This window comes from Acanthochromis polyacanthus, chromosome 8 (assembly GCF_021347895.1).
Source record: "Acanthochromis polyacanthus isolate Apoly-LR-REF ecotype Palm Island chromosome 8, KAUST_Apoly_ChrSc, whole genome shotgun sequence".
Classification (NCBI taxonomy): Eukaryota; Metazoa; Chordata; class Actinopteri; family Pomacentridae; genus Acanthochromis; species Acanthochromis polyacanthus.
In genome coordinates this window covers 15857513-15874665 of record NC_067120.1, presented here as the reverse complement: position 1 = coordinate 15874665, position 17153 = coordinate 15857513, and the positions used below count along the sequence as shown (strand labels likewise).

The following is a 17153-nucleotide window of genomic DNA, read 5'->3' as shown; positions in this document are numbered from 1 at the left end:
AAAATTTGAATTCAATTTTATTTCATCATGCATACTCTCAAATGAGAAGGTGAGAACAGCAGGAAAGAAATTTAGTCATTTACGTGAAATTACAAAACTACCAGTGTTTTTTTACTCATTAGTAGATACAAATGACTGTTTATTTAACCTGTCCCTGTCCCCCATTGACCTAACAAACCAGTGTACAAAATAACAGCGGTGGAGCAACACAACAACAAACTGAGAAAACAGGAGGCACAAACAACGCTCAGTGCTTCACATCTGCATACAAGATACACACATACAACAAAGTAGCCTGTGCCACAAACTGTATAAACAAACAGTGACAAGCAGGACATTTTGTAACATTTTCACCCACATTACTGACAATAATGGTGCATTTAAGATAATATTTAGGAACTAAAAATGAAAACCAAACTAGTTCTTGTGTTTGACACTTAGAATTAAATTCATATCAAATAATAGCATTTATCATTCACAGTTGTTGCATTAATGAGGGGATTCTTATATTAAATTCCTATAAAATCCCCTCCAAAATGTGCAAAGCATAAGCCAGTTATCATACCGACATACCCACGGTTGCAAGCCACAGTGTTTTCAACTCAACCTTTTCTGTGTCAGAGTTAATGTACTGTATAAACCACACAGAAAAACAGACTCGGCTGTCTGACTTACTGAGCAGGCCATTCAGAAGTATGAGTAACTCATATGCATGGGATTTCAGTGGCTTTGCATATTTACAGCATTTCCAACGCTCACAATTACCCAATCCTTGGAATCAACAGCCTGGCTATCAATGTTTATGAGGTAAGATTTGTTAAAGGAGTGTTTTTATTCTTAAATAAAAGATTTGTTTATACTCTACTTATAAGACGCTTTTGAAAAATAGCTGAACTAATACTGAAGGCACATCCAATAGAGTATTTCTAAAGCTAAACAATGTCACAAAAAATATCTTTTAAAAAGGAAGGATACGGGATAGTAAAAGATTTTGAAGCTTCACTAAATTGCCTTAAATCTGCACAGTAGAGTCAATGTGTAAATAAATAAATAAGCAATTTAGAGTCGCCCTACAGGCAGAAGTAGGTGCAGTTAGCTTAAAAATTACATATAGACTAAAAGCTTCCTCGGTGTTTACACAAAACACAATTCAACACAGTGCAGAAACATTTACAGTACAACTTAGAACTTTTTGTCGCCCTAGTAGAACCAGTCTGAGCTACAACACACACATACTGTATACAGGTTTAGCCCACTATTACACATACAGCAACTTCACCATGAGACTTACATTTATCCTTTAAATCAACTGTCTGTCGTTGTTAATGTTCAATGTTAAATAATGAGTTATTCAAGTCTGTCGAGGAGTTTCACCATATCTAATAAAAAGTGCACACAGGCAACAAGAACTGAGCCACACCGATCAGCCACAACATTAAAACCACCTGCCTAATATTATGTTTGTCGTCTTCTTGCTGCTAAGACAGCTCTGACAGCAAATGATCTGGGTTCTGTGGATTGTGGGGTGGCTCTATCAATCTGTCTTGTTCCATTGTATCCCCTGGCTCCACTGGGGACTTTAGAGGCTAGCTGAATACCTTAGGCCCTTTCTTGTGTTCCTTGAGCTGTTCTTGAGCAGTTTTTGAGGTGTGGCAGGCACACTATCTTGCTGAAGGGGCAGTCTGGCAGTGCTGTTTTGTGCAATAGGGGAGTTTGCTTGATCTGAAACGATGTTAACGTGGGTACTAAATTTAAAAGTAACATCCACATTTATGCCAGGACCCAAGATTTCCAAGCAGACCACTGCAATGTAACGAGACGTTCGATGCTACTCACTTCACCATTCAGCGATTTAAATGTTGTGGCGGATCAGTGCAAATGAAGTCCTACAGCCGTTTTAATGCATTCAAGTTGACGATTTGGCTTTTCCCTGGTCCTCCACCTTTTTAATGGCTGCCTGAATCTTTGCCTGGTCTCCCAGCAGCTGTCGAGGTCTCACAGGCCTGAGGTTTTCATCGAGCTCAAGCAGCACAGGTATCCCTGTAGGTAAAGTCACACTGACAATATCCTCATCTGATATACCTGTTGAAAGAGGGTGTAGTATTAAAATCATGCTATGCAGTTTATCCAGCGACAGTTTGCATTATTTCATTTTGCATTAGTGCAATAATGACGACAAACTGTAATGACAGCCTGTATATCCTTTGCTGCATACTATTATCTACAGTAACTGTGAATATGTGATAAGCTACTGAGTGGGCTGTGACACATGGAGCCCTCAAGGTCTGACTGTGTTAAAAGGTCAGCATGGATTTCATTGCCACAGCCTAATGTAACATAAACTCACTGGCCTTTTTGCACAAGTTCAGCCTTCCATTTCTGGAACTGAAATATGTCCTTCCTAATTCAATGACTGTGATCTACAGAGGCCTGGACAGTTCAGGAGCAGCTGCTGATTTCAAATGAATGCATTCACAGCGCAAAGACAAAAGCTCCGAGAGCACTGTTTACAATCGCTCGGGCCAGTTCAATAGCATACCTTCCAGGTGTTTCAGCAGGGCCCTGCAGCTGTTTCCATGAGCAGAAATGAGCACAGTCCTACCACTCCTTATCTCTGGTACCACAGTGCTGTCCCAGTATGGCAGCAGCCTGTCCAACACCTCTTTCAGGCTCTCAGCTCGGGGAAGGTTCTCCTTTGGCACATCACAAGTGGTGTATCTGCGGTCATTGTAGATCTCCAGGAAGTAAGGGTGGGACTCATTTATGGGTGGTGGAGTGATGTCGTAGCTCCTTCTCCACAACTTCACCTTTTCATCTCCATGTTCTAGAGCCATCTCTGCCCGGTTGAGTCCAATCAGGGAACCGTAGTGGCGTTCATTAAGCCTCCAGGACTTGATAACAGGGACCCACTCCTGACCCATAGCCTCCAGCACCAGCCATGCTGTCTGGATAGAGCGGCTGAGTATTGAGGTGAACACCAAGTCAAACTTGTATCCCTGCTCCTTCAGGAGCCTGCCGCAGTCCTTGGCTTCCTTCACCCCATCCTCACTCAGCTTCTGGTCGACCCAGCTGCAGAAACGGTTCTCCTTGTTCCAGGCCCCCTCTCCATGCCTCAGCAGAAAGAGTTTGTACTTTGACATCTGAAACACTAGCAGCAGAAGAGATCTGGACACATTCAACAGAAGTGAAAATGAAGGTTATGCAGTTAGTGAGTGAAAATATTACATACATTTAGGCAGAATCGTCATCTTACAATTGATAGCCTCAGCCAGTCAGAGGTGTGTGATCTGTGTTCAGAAGTAGGGGCTTTATTGGAGGCAGTGGCAGCAAAAGGTTAGAGGTTGTCTTAAAAAAAACTGACCGGCTGGAGGCGGTTAGCTACAGCAGGTTCACTTATCCCCATTCATTGGCTAGACTATAAACAACAGATATGGATAGCTAGCTCTATTTGCACATATTTCATTTGATGCTACTAGAAAGCTATTTAGCTAATGAGAGGATGAGTGAGTAAATGACCGTTTATGTTGCGTGTAATACGGCCGCTCAGACCGACATAAGGATAGAAAACAGAAACACAAGCATGTGGTAACCTCATACCAAAACGACCAGGATATTGTGAAATTGATGTCTTACCCGGTGTGGGTTTTAAATCCGGCCTAAATGTAGCTTGAACATTCGCTAATGTTGACAAGTACTCTGCAGGGCACGCACAACAACGTTCCTTGAATGTTGAGGACTGACATTCCTTTCGTCCAATCAGAATGCTGGATATAGCATTTAGGCGGTGCTTAGGGGCAAGTTATGCCCATATTAGGAGCAGCAGTAACGACTAGGCGCGTTCACGATGGAGGAGGCGTGGACCCGGACATGGCTGTGATGGAGAGGTAAAGTCTGTCAGCTGTGTCTAGGTTTTGTAGTCTGGCTTTGTTAATTTATTCTTTAGAGACTATTTATAAGGTTCGAAGAAGAACCACAACAATGTTAGACAACTTTATTCACAAACAGAGAGAAGACACCGCTTATGTACGCTTGTACACCCGCCTTATCTGATAGTGGTATGTGGAGAAAATGCAAATATGACAAAAAAGTTAAACTTTCTAAGTGACAAAAAGTATAGGTTAACTACCTAAAAGGTTGCTCACTTTAATACTATGCAACGTAACTTAAAGTAAAAGTTAACATTTTTATAAATGTTGGTTGGGTACAGTTTAGTGAATTAGGAGGTTGTTCCCATTCATGTTGGAGTCAGTGGTGAAAGCTGCTTGTATCAAAGTTATTGCTGCATTATTTAAGTCTCAAAAGGACACGTTGACACATAATAATTTACACCCTCGAGATAACCAGCTAAATATATAATCTTAACCTCAAAATTTAATGGTTAAGTTCACAGTAATAGCCAATGATTTAATGTGTAAACAAAATTAAATCCCTCAAACTGTAGCACACCCTAATGCTTTTAACACAGCAGCTCTGCTTAATGAAGCTTCTACAGTCTAGATTATTGTTCACTGGTGAAAGTTCTTCTTTGTTATTGAGGCAAGGGCGGATGGTGGTGGTCTGCTGGACTGCATTACTGCTAAGTGCTTCTAAAACTGAAAGTGTAGAAATCTGTGTATGTTGTACTGGATTGCATTAGATTTCACAGATATACCTAATAAAGGTCTAGATATTTACTGTACATTGGCATACATACGCATACATAGTCTATATCACAATACATTTCTGATAATTTCCCTAGAAAACGTAATGAAAGATGATTATTGGATGGAACCAGGTAATGGGTGTCTGTTTTAGATTACTGCAGTAAGTACATAGGGCAGACCTCCACTATCCACTCTGCTGGATACAGTCAGTTTTCATTTCAGGTCTTTTCTGGGTTAATAAAGGCCATCCTATACAGTTTACTTATTATACTTTCTTGTAGCGTGAAAATGTAAGAAATTAGCTTTTGAGGTAAGCACGTATATATGGTTTATAACATTTGGCCAGAAACACCTGCGCTTTAAGTGTATCACAAACATAAATTTATGACATCATCATACCACCATCAGACAATTAGATGATTCATACAAGCACTTACATAGTGCAGTAAGGAGATCAACAGCATTCTGTGCAATGTCAAATACATTTTATTATTTGATATGCAAGTTTTTAAACTGCTTTTCTCATAATGTCTAAGTTTAATACCACATTCATTTTCAAGGATGCTCACCTTGATGTGTTTCCATGAACAGTTGAGCTCAGCATTAGCTGCCCCTGGAATGTGTATTCATTCTGTTTACCACTCCAGTATAGCAAAGGAGCTTAAGCTTTTCAAGGCAATATGGGCAAAATGATAATGGGATAAGGAAAAGTTCTTTGTCATTTGTCCATATGCATTTCCTGTGAATACTGGTGATTTCTTGTATGTGAAAAAATGTCACAAAGTAAGGCAACATTATTGAGATGACATAGATAATGGATGGTGGTGCTGTACTCATGCATATATAGGATGCTAAAAACTACAAAGTAGTGCACTATTAGATTAAATACATACATTTTCATAGCATACATAATGCAAATGCTATATGTATTCATAGGATTATCCTAAAGACTCTTTGTTTACTATTAACAGTCAAAGAAACATGAACTATGCACGAACCTAGGCTTCGACTGGTCTTCACTTTCCCTTTCATTATAAAGTTCACTGGTTTCACCTGTTTAAGAGCAACAAGCATCTTCACAGAGATATGCACTTCAAATCTACTGTCCAGCATCAAACAGCTTCTTCCTGCCCTCCATACCAGACATGGACTCCACGTTCTTACGCCAGTCAGTCACTTCCTCTTTCTGCAGGATGATGGTATGAAAAAAATTTGATCAGTTCACTCTGAAACGCTTGTAATAGTTTTGGGTGGAGAAGATGTGGATGCATGCTTGTTAATATTAAGCAGGCATAAAGATGAGGTTGCTTCACTAAATATTAGTGTCTCACACTCTGTTTTAACCTTATCTTTAGTGGCATCAGTAGCATCAGTTCAAGTTTCACATCATGGTTGATCTTTTAAAAGAACCTGAACCTACTTAAATTAACCAGAAATGTATTTTATTTGCTTATCTATTAGTCCAGGATATACGAGTTTGTTCATGGGATGAATTAAAGTGAATTAAGTTGAAACAACGCCACATAGTATGTAAATTCAAGCTAACATCTGCTGCTCTTACCTTCTCCTCCTCTTTCTTCACTGTCTTCAGGTTGGCCTTGAAGTCCACAGACTCTTTGACCCTAGCACCCAGCAGAGCTCCCAGCATGGCGTCAGCTGACACCCGCACCCTCTTCAGGTTTGGTCTCTTCATCTTGCCTTTGAGCTCATAGATCTTCTGAGACAGGTCCTGTATCTTTTTCCCCCAACAAAAATAACAAACCCATCCTCAAATCCTTAAAATGTTTAACTACCAGTGAACCTCAGGTGCAGATATTTACCTTAAAGTTTGGCCGAACTCTAATAGTTACAAGTTTTACTTACCTCCATTTCATTTTTTGAGACTTTAGATGCAATATCATACCGCTCTTCATCAACCACATCGATTTTTTGGTGTAGTTCTTTGCAAAGGTTCTGTGGACAGAAACCATGATCGTATCAGACTCATTGTAGAACCATTTATTAGACTTTGATTAAGTGTAACTGGTCTGGATAATCTTACAGACACTCTGACATGGTAAGAAACAGTGCAGAGACAGTACAGCATGTGTATGTGCAGTGATTTCTTTATAAGTTATGCCATAATTTATACAATTATATAGCATGTGTAACAGATTTTGTATGATCCACAGATTAATTAACTACTTTCCTGTGAATAGCTTCACTGGAAATGTTTTTAAATGGTCTCTACTAAAACTGTTAATAAGGACGTTAGTGGAAACTGAGATATTGTTTTTGGCAAATGGCATTGTTGTTGAATTTTCACATTTGAAGTTTGTAGTGTTTTTAGCACCACAAGCTAAATCACTTTCACCTAGAGGTATTATGGCAGCATCATAACTCTCTAAGACTGATACCTCTGAACCCATGTTAATTAACCAAAGCAAACTGCTCTGAGTTCCTTCAGAGCCACAGCTAAAAACCTGTTTTTGTGGATGAAAAAGCTTCTGATAAAAACGTACCTGTAGATCCTGCAAAGACAGCCCAGACATTTGGAGGGATGGCACTCTCTCAGAAAGGATTCTCTCTCGTTCATCTTTCCTGACCTGCTTTTCACTCTCCAGCAGAGTCATGGCCTTCTTCAGCAGTTTGGTCTGGTACACATACAGAATTACACCTCAGTCAAGCAGACAACGTATGCTTTACAGCAGCAAGGTTTCTGCAGCACTACAATCCAAGACTAACACACTTTCACATAAAATACCTTCAAGAACAGTCTGCGAGATGCCGAGATTTTTGGCTTTGGTTTCTGGAAAAGAGGACAGTGCACATTTTGTCCAGACTTCTGTAGTATGCAGCAGTTTTTTGTGTGTTAGTAAAATTTGTTCTACTTCTATGTAGTGTTACATTTTCTGACAGAAGCAGTGTAGTATAAGCACAGCAAGATGTTAGGTTGTAACTAAACAGGATTCAGTGACAGGTATTTTGGTTGTTGGCACTGTCCATGTCAGTATATGACATGCTAATACCCACTCAAGCTGTGAAACCACGTCTGACCTGTAAATCTGGATTTAATTGTATACATATCTTTTTTATTTTGACTTTCAAGTAATTCAGTGACATGAATAGTCAGGATATATTAGGAATAATGGTGCTAAAAACCTAGGTGTTAATCTGATAAATTCCATAAATTCCAACTTCAGAATAAAAGAATTATCAACTCACCGGAGCTCTGTACATTCAGGGAGGAGGTGTGCATTATGCAAGAAGATAGAGAAAAGGTAGATGTCTTACAATGTTGGAATCTCACATACAAAATGTGAATTATAGTTTAATGCAACTTAAAAGGTACTTACCCTTGAGACATGGTTGCAGTTTTGTGTCTCCGCTTGTTACATTTATAGATCCAAAAAAAGAAGGAAGACAATTTATATTTTTAGAATACACACCATTATAATCACATTTACTGCTGTCATTTAGAAACCTCATATAATTTACTGTTGATTGTAGAAACATAGCATTGGACACAAACAGTCTATGACATTGTCTAAAGGTCAAACCTGTGACTAAAAAATCCTATTGAACCAAGTCAAAAATAGTTAAAATTACCTGACAAGTAATCAATCAATAGATATACACCTGGACTGAAGACAACCAGATTTGTAAAAGTATAGCACATAAATCAAATTCACACTCTGTTGTGTTATTTATAACTGCTACTTGGACGCCTGTTTGAGATCAGAGGAAGCCAGCAGGTCTTAAATCTAAGAAATACTCTCTTCCTTGACTTACCAAAAGAGGTTCTGTTAAAATCCTTTATTCAGTAAAATATGATTCCCAGTTTTAGTAAATGTAAACTCTCTTTAACTTGAAGTCTGTTTTAGAGTTAAAAATACAACCTTGCTTTTTAAAATACTGATGAATGTGGCAACACAGTTTCTGTCAAGAATACTGCGATAAAAGTCCTTAATTTGCTCTACTGTTTCTTCATATGCTATTATTTCAAAATAAAATCCTTACCTTATACAGTAAGTGACAAATACTCACAGGCGTCTTTTTCTGAGACGAGAAGGCATCAAAGAGGGCAGATATATAGATTTCAGCGCTCATGTGAGTGGCTCACTAAAATAGACTGTCTGTCCTCACCATTCTTGCGGTGCGTCTCTCATATTCCACATGTATGAGGTGTGAAAGTTCTTCCTTGGACCATCCAGCTGTGATGCTGTCTTAGTGCCTCCGTCTCCTTGTTAAGAAGGAGACGTAGAAGTTTGAAGGAACCTTATTCCATAATTATATGTGCTGCATTAAAGCTGGTCCCACATACAGTCCAGAGTGATTATTAGATTACACAGTGGAGAAAGACAATGGCAGAACTGCTGTTTTTATTCATGAGAGCATTGCTGTAGAGTCCATACCCCAAATATGAATAAAGCACACTCCTGTAATAACTTTAACAAAGACAACAGTTGTATTGTTTCATTTTTAGAAATAGCTTTAATAGCCAATGCATTTTAAATGTCTGGCAAATTACATGACATTTCATCACAACAGATAGTACAATAGCACTTGCTAGTTTATGATGAACAAACAATATTTCTCCTCTGTCAACATACTGTACTGAAGTAGCTCAGTGCATTGTGGGGATTTGAAAGAGTGATGCTGCCATCGCAAGGCTGCAGAGGAGAACTTGCTGCAAACAAACACATGCTTCACTAATACACAGGAGCTAATGGCAAAAAAAAAAACTTTCCAAAAATCCTTAAGTATATTAAAGTCAGTACTTTTTCATTATGCAGTCCTCTCAATATACATTTTAGAATGTATTTAATGCATACTAAACTTTTTTCTATTCCATGTATAAGTTTAAAAAAATCTGAAGCACCCGGTCTCTATTAAAATTATTAGCTGGTGCTTTTCCACGACTATCCGGGTTTTAAAGGTGTCTATCCTGCTAGCAATTCATAAATAAATAAAATATAGATGGGAAAGTAATGAATGGTAAGAATTAGTTAACAGGAGAAAATGTCTTCTGTCAAAGATGGTTGTTTTTTTTTAGTTGCCAGAGGCGTCAAACAGCTTCTTCCTGCCCTCCATACCAGACATGGCCTCCACGTTCTTACGCCAGTCAGTCACCTCCTCTTTCTGGTAGAGAGATGACATGTCAAAGCCAAGATGAAGAAAAAAATCAAAAGCACAGTCACTTAGAGATTTACCAAGACCATAAAGCAAAAGCCAGGTTTACCTTCTCCTCCTCCTTCTTGACTGTTTTGAGGTTAGCCTTGAAGTCGATGGACTCCTTGTGCTTGGCGCCCAGCAGGACGCTCAGCATGGCCTCAGCTGAGATCTTCACTCTCTTCAGGGTTGGCTTCTTGAACTTACTCTGAATCTCGGTGATCTTCAGATTCAAGTTTTCAATCTGGCCAGAGGATCAAGTGATAGAAAGGATTACTGCTAGCTGTGCTACCTTTGTGAGTAAAGTAGTAACGTACCAGTATTTTAGACTCACTGATGCTTATTTATTATTTAAGGAAGCTCCCAGATTTCTTAACTGTCTCTTTCATCAGTTCACTTGTCCACTTTTTGTATAAATATAAAGTTCACTCATGACCAACCTTAAGTCAAGATATGTTTGTTAGATTATACTCGAATAGTTAGAAATGTAGTTATAGACAATGTTTTATGTGGACATTGATATTTTATGGTCAAAGTTTTGCTAATCTTAACAGATTTTAGATTTTACTTTTTCTTAGTGTACTACACTATTCAGACATTTTTATATTCCTTTAAAGTTAACAGCTCTCAAAGGTTAGGACAAAACCATAGACTGTATATATAGTGGACGTAGCATCTGGTTCCAGAATTGAAGCCAACCCGGAAGTGTCAAAAACTTGCAATATCACGCCGTCCACTAGGGTTGGCTCCAAAGAGCTTTTGCTCCATAGACCCCAATTCATTTTTGGAAAAAATAAAATTTGATACTGATTTTCTACAGCTCAGGATTTTTTTCCCGTTAGTTTTCATGGTCAAAATGAGAGATCAGGTGGCCGATCTTAAAATAAATCAATACTGAAATTTAAATAAATCATTAAAGTTGGCGGAGCCAGGGGGCGTGGCTATACTTTATAGACAACAACAGAAGCCTCTGCGGTAAAATTGCTACTTTTATGTATTAATTAGTGGTTAGATTAGTTATTTGATTAATGGACAACTTACCACATGATTGCGTATCAACACATTTTTGATATCTTGCCAACATTGGCCCAATTTATTGTTGGTCTAGCGCTAATAATAGCAGAATATAAATGCCACTGTCAGGGATTTTTGCCTCATTAAATCAGTGTAATAATTGTTGGCTCCAGACTGAGAAGTAGTCCATGTTGCATCTTGGTTTAAGCCTGATGAATGATGTGACCTTTCCTATATAAAATGTCATGAATTACAATGGAGTAGTCTGCATGCTTTCAGCTAAACTGCAAATTTCCAGTTTGCTCCCACCTTTCTATTGATGTAATTAAATACAACTGTGAACTGAGTTGCAAAATGTTTGGAAAGACTTCTTACGACAAAGTCAGGGAGCGACTAGGACTGATATTTTGGGGAATTTAGCAACTTCAGAGTGTGGTATTTCTCTCATAAGGAATTAGAGGCAACAGTGGAGACCAAACTGACAGAGAGTGAATATTGGATTTATTTTTTATATTATAATATATCGGAATTTCCACAAGATGCCAAAAAATATTTTTTTCCAGGCTTAAAGAAGAACAACAAGTTTCATGGATGATTCTTGTACTGTACATCTTGTCGTGTTGTTATCACACTTCTCCCACTTGGGAGCAGTATTTGTTCATTTTTTGTTTTCATTTTGTTATGACCTTGTCTCCACAGTAAATATATTAGATGCAGCAACTTTACCATTTCCACATGCATGTTGTTCTTGCTATCCAAGCATGAGCATCTCACCTCGTTGTCGTTTTTGGAAACTTTGAGACCAATATCATACCACTCCTCATCTACAACATCGATCTTGTGGTGCAGGTCTTTGCATAGCTCCTGAAAGAAGGGCAAAAGATGCCCTCTGGTGGCATTAGAATATTGCAACAGAAATATTTTAACAGAAAGACTTCTGATTACTGAGCGAAAAGGATCTCTGTAATATTCTGACATGAAATACCTGCAGCTCTTGCAAAGACAGACCAGAGAGATTTAGAGGAGGAACCCTCTCTGCCAGAGCAACTTCTCTCTCCTTCAGCTTCTGCTCTTTTTCCTCCTGCAGCATCTGAGCAGCGACCGCCAGCAGTCTAATCTGAGGAGCAAGAAAATGGAAGTAGATGGGGCGTTGTTTTTCACATTTTATGAGGCTCACCAGATGTATTACGGCAGTTCAGTAATTCACGTAAGTGACCATGTAATATGATAAAACCTAACCATAAATTTGACACCTTCTTTATAAATAATGTATGTAAACTGTATTTTAATTCAAATTATAGCACACTATATGCTAATAACCTTGTCACACAACTTCGAAATTCTTGAAGTTGATTTTTATCTGGCCTAAACACAGATTATAAGTGGTCACATTCTTCACATTGAATCGATTTAAAAACATTTGACAAACACTTACCTTCAACCCCAGCCTTCGAGAGGAGGAGATCTTTGATTTTTTCTTTAATATAAAATATAAAAGATATTCATTATTTTCCATTTATACCATCGATTGTGTAGCAAATCAAAATTACACATATGATTTCTATGGCCTTTATAGACTAATACAGTGAAGATGAACAAAAACAGGTTATTAAACATGCTGTGTAAGAGTTACTTACCGGTCTGTTGTGGCATAAATCGGAGGGAGAAAATACATGTGAACAGTTTTTACTTAATGAATAACCACCATATGTTTTACAGCTTGCATTAAAGCTTGTTTGTAAATGAACACGTTAATTTAAACCAAAAGTGATAATACTTACGCATCACCCATTATTGTTGTGAACTCTTACACTAGAATTGAAAAAATAACAGAAACTGTGATCCTGGAAAATTCGAATCATTATGGACAAAAATAGAGCAGATTCTCTCCTCGGCGTGTTTAGTTGAGCTGTATTCTCAAGACTGATCATCTCTCTGATCATTTTATCCACTCCAGACATTCACCGGCCCATTAAAACTCGGTGCACGAAGTTATTTATTATCTGCTAGACTCAGAGTCTCCTTGGTGTAGTTTAGAACTTTAATTAGTTAGTTAATTCTGTAACAATTCACATGTTGCTTTTATTACGTTGCCTAATATTTTTGCCCACTTCATCTTGGTCATACTTTGTAAGTTACATGCAACCAATTATAATGTTACAAATTCAAATTTATATTATAACTACACTGAAATTCATATTACAACTAAATTAAAAATGCACATACCATGCATAAATTCTTTAATTGTATAAGCAGAATTACTCAAGCTCTTGTTTTTTGTCATGTGGAAAGTCTGAAAGAGTTGAGGTGGTGCATGTGTTAAAATAACTGATGAGAGTTCCAGCATAGGTGACAAAAAGGTGAATGACCAGATAATCCACAGGAATGTAAAATGGCAATGTTCAACTTGCTGTTAATCTGAAACAATAACATTATTGCAATAAGCATCACAAGAGGGGCAAGACACTATACTTTTACTGCATTAGTAACGATAGTAGTATCAGCTGTTAGTACTTGCTTTAAAGAATAGTTCAGCATCAACATAACCAAAACAAATATTTAGAATGATCAGAAATCTGTACCTAGCTGAAGCCAGACAACTCCCTGTAACGCGCCTCGAAACTGAAGAAAAGTGTGAGTGTGCGAGGGAGGCACCATCGACTTTCTGAAAGACGTTGGAGAAAAATCAGTCAGATTTATAGTGTCTGTGCTAAATCTGAACGGCTTACTAAAATAGAGTCCTGTCTGTTGCTTCCACCATCAGTGACATTTGCTGTTGCACATAGCATCACCGCAATATTCAAACTGGAAAGGAAGTAATAAAACGTCACTTATGGGCTCTTATGGGATCTCACAAGGTTTCTGCAACACCTGTTAGTGGAGGTGACTGGGAGCATTTAGAGAGGGCGCTGAACTCGTGCTGGGTCAGTGCCACCCATTCACATATGAGCAGGGCCAGCTTGTTAAAGTTTGGATCAAGTTGTTAAGGAGTCAAACAGAAGAAAGAAATCAAAGCTGAGTGTCACTGTTACTTCGGTCACTGTATTTATAGAACAAACAAACAAAACAGCCCAAGTGCAAGATGTCTCAAGATGTCCATCTATAGACATCTAATAGTGTCACTGAGGGTTTTAATACCAACTCCTATATCTGCTTTTGTAGTGGCCACAATTCTAAAAAATGAAAAATTCATCACTTGATTACAAAAAGCCAGATAGTATAATATTCATTTTACATCCTCTGTCTGCTGTACTTTGTATACATTGCAATTCTTCTACATGCGTATGCTGAAACTTTGATAACACATTACAGGACCACCTCGGAGGCAAGAACAAAGCCAAGGGTTAGTCCAGTTTTATTTAGGCGAGTAGAGGAACAAGGACAGGTGTTAGTCAGGGCATGATGGTTTGTAAACTGAGCCAGCCGGACTTCAATTTGCGTCAATGTTTTAGCAGGCAGTCAAATGTTAACTCAAAAGCCTGCGACTCATGCCCCCACATAAGGATAGGTAGGCAGCAAACAATTAAACAAAAATAGTGAAGTAGGACCATCGGGTCACATGCTATGTTTAGAAAACTCTTTGCGTTAAAGTTGTACCACAGTGATTTAGTGTCACATTAAAGTTGCACAACTCTCAGAAAAATTCCGATCAGTGATTAAAACTGGTGCACAAGGTGCAGACAGATATCTAGATGTCTTATGTGTCGTGCAGGTTAATCTCCAAGAATTCTGGTTTTCACATGAATGCCACCAATAGGATCTTCACATTTGACCCTCACTACCTGGTAGACGAGCATAGAAGCTATAAAAATTGCATCTATAGCAGCAGTAACTATCTGGTTGACACTCCAACATAGGGACAGTTACTGTTATGGACTCCCTCCACCTGTGTGCACTGTTTTTAGTGTAATTCGCCATTATAATTTGCCGTAAAAGAGACAAAACACAAATATTAAAGCTTAATATGATTGATAACATTATTGTCTCTCTAAATTTATATACAGTGCCTTGTGAAAGTATTCGGCCCCCTTGAACTTTTCAACCTTTCGCCACATTTCAGGCTTCAAACATAAAGATATAAAATTGTAATTTTTTGTCAAGAATCAACAACAAGTGGGACACAATCGTGAAGTGGAATGAAATTTATTGGATATTTTAAACTTTTTTAACAAATAAAAACCTGAAAAATGGGGCGTGCAATATTATTTGGCCCCCTTGCATTAATACTTTGTAGCGCCACCTTTTGCTGCAGTTACAGCTGCAAGTCGCTTGGGGTATGTCTCTATCAGTTTTGCACATCGAGAGACTGAAATTCTTACCCATTCTTCCTTGCAAAACAGCTCCAGCTCAGTGAGGTTGGATGGAGAGCGTTTGTGAACAGCAGTCTTCAGCTCTGCCCACAGATTCTCGATTGGATTCAGGTCTGGACTTTGACTTGGCCATTCTAACACCTGGATACGTTTATTTGTGAACCATTCCATTGTAGATTTGGCTTTATGTTTTGGATCATTGTCCTGTTGGAAGATAAATCTCCGTCCCAGTCTCAGGTCTTTTGCAGACTCCAACAGGTTTTCTTCCAGAATGCTCCTGTATTTGGCTCCATTCATCTTCCCATCAATTTTAACCATCTTCCCTGTCCCTGCTGAAGAAAAGCAGGCCCAAACCATGAGGCTGCCACCACCATGTTTGACAGTGGGGATGGTGTGTTCAGGGTGATGAGCTGTGTTGCTTTTACGCCAAACATATCATTTTGCATTGTGGCCAAAAAGTTCCATTTTGGTTTCATCTGACCAGAGCACCTTCTTCCACATGTTTGGTGTGTCTCCCAGGTGGCTTGTGGCAAACTTCAAACCAGACTTTTTATAGATATCTTTGAGAAATGGCTTTCTTCTTGCCACTCTTCCATAAAGGCCAGATTTGTGCAGTGTACGACTGATTGTTGTCCTATGGACAGACTCTCCCACCTCAGCTGTAGATCTCTGCAGTTCATCCAGAGTGATCATGAGCCTCTTGGCTGCATCTCTGATCAGTCTTCTCCTTGTTCGAGGTGAAAGTTTAGAGTGACGGCCGGGTCTTGGTAGATTTGCAGTGGTCTGATACTCCTTCCATTTCAATAAGATTGCTTGCACAGTGCTCCTTGAGATGTTTAAAGCTTGGGAAATCTTTTTGTATCCAAATCCGGCTTTAAACTTCTCCACAACAGTATCTGGGACCTGCCTGGTGTGTTCCTTGGTCTTCATGATGCTCTCTGCACTTTAAACAGAACCCTGAGACTATCACAGAGCAGGTGCATTTATACGGAGACTTGATTACACACAGGTGGATTCTATTTATCATCATCAGTCATTTAGGACAACATTGGATCATTCAGAGATCCTCACTGAACTTCTGGAGTGAGTTTGCTGCACTGAAAGTAAAGGGGCCGAATAATATTGCACACCCCACTTTTCAGGTTTTTATTTGTTAAAAAAGTATAAAATATCCAATAAATTTCATTCCACTTCATGATTGTGTCCCACTTGTTGTTGATTCTTGACAAAAAATTAAAATTTTATATCTTTATGTTTGAAGCCTGAAATGTGGCGAAAGGTTGAAAAGTTCAAGGGGGCCGAATACTTTCACAAGGCACTGTAGATGTCACAATAATATTGTCATAAAATGTTGTTGGTCATGCTAATTGTTTAATGAAAACCTGTATGTGACAAGGTAGAAGCTAAGGGTGTAAAATTTTAGATGTGAGATAATTAGATGTGAGAGTTTTAAGCAGGAGATTGGAGTTTGTGTTCTGTCACACACATGCACTGAACGAAGACCATTAGTCCTATTAACTAAAACTACAGCCTTTCCCTATTGTGTAGCTGCCCAACCACAAACACCCATTCATTTTCCAGTCACAGTCTTTTTCCTGTCCTTAGCCATACCTTACTTGCCATATAGAGCAAGAATTAAAAAAAATAAAATAAACATCCACATCTACAGTTTGGAGAACCCAAGCCAGGATTATCCCTGATAATGGTTATTTTCTTTGGGTTCACAAAGCTATCCACAGTACCACAGGAAATGCTCTTCAACTCGCAAATAGTCCTCTAAATGACTAGTTGTTAGATTATGTTTGTTTAACCCGTTCATCACCCTTGTATATGATTTACTACATTAAATACACTGTCATAAATTAATACAGAAAGTTGTTCTCGTTCTGCTTGTTTTGACTTTTGCAAATCTAAAGATAACCATCACACCAAACGCTTTTTTTTTCTTGAGCCATGTTTAGACAATTAATCAATGCAACATTTTCCGAATTAATTCTCCCGATCAAATCAGCCCTCAACCCTACTTTTGTCAGTT

The 17153-nt window shown here is 38.5% G+C and overlaps 3 protein-coding genes across 4 annotated transcripts; all 3 read right to left on the bottom strand.

Moving 5' to 3' along the window:
* bpgm (2,3-bisphosphoglycerate mutase) lies at positions 1 to 3765 on the bottom strand. Of its 2 annotated transcripts, none has more exons than XM_022192775.2 (3): positions 3634 to 3765; positions 2540 to 3165; positions 1 to 2082 (listed from the first exon to the last, which is right to left on the bottom strand). In XM_022192775.2, exons 2-3 carry the CDS (start codon positions 3138 to 3140, stop codon positions 1907 to 1909), a joined length of 777 nt encoding a protein of 258 aa, XP_022048467.1. In that variant the 5' UTR covers positions 3141 to 3165; positions 3634 to 3765; the 3' UTR covers positions 1 to 1906. The 2 variants fall into 2 exon arrangements, with proteins under 2 accessions (XP_022048467.1, XP_022048468.1); XM_022192776.2 differs by having other exon boundaries at positions 2540 to 3148; positions 3634 to 3726.
* Positions 3766 to 5718: 1953 nt separating this feature from the next.
* Positions 5719 to 7378, bottom strand: LOC110950287 (troponin I, slow skeletal muscle-like). Its single transcript, XM_022192787.2, has 4 exons — positions 7145 to 7378; positions 6507 to 6596; positions 6205 to 6378; positions 5719 to 5829 (listed from the first exon to the last, which is right to left on the bottom strand). Exons 1-4 carry the CDS (start codon positions 7253 to 7255, stop codon positions 5743 to 5745), a joined length of 462 nt encoding a protein of 153 aa, XP_022048479.2. The 5' UTR covers positions 7256 to 7378; the 3' UTR covers positions 5719 to 5742.
* Positions 7379 to 9094: 1716 nt separating this feature from the next.
* On the bottom strand, positions 9095 to 12009 carry LOC110950289 (troponin I, slow skeletal muscle-like). Its single transcript, XM_022192790.2, has 4 exons — positions 11794 to 12009; positions 11583 to 11672; positions 9865 to 10038; positions 9095 to 9764 (listed from the first exon to the last, which is right to left on the bottom strand). Exons 1-4 carry the CDS (start codon positions 11896 to 11898, stop codon positions 9675 to 9677), a joined length of 459 nt encoding a protein of 152 aa, XP_022048482.1. The 5' UTR covers positions 11899 to 12009; the 3' UTR covers positions 9095 to 9674.
* Between the last annotated feature and the right edge of the window lie 5144 nt (positions 12010 to 17153).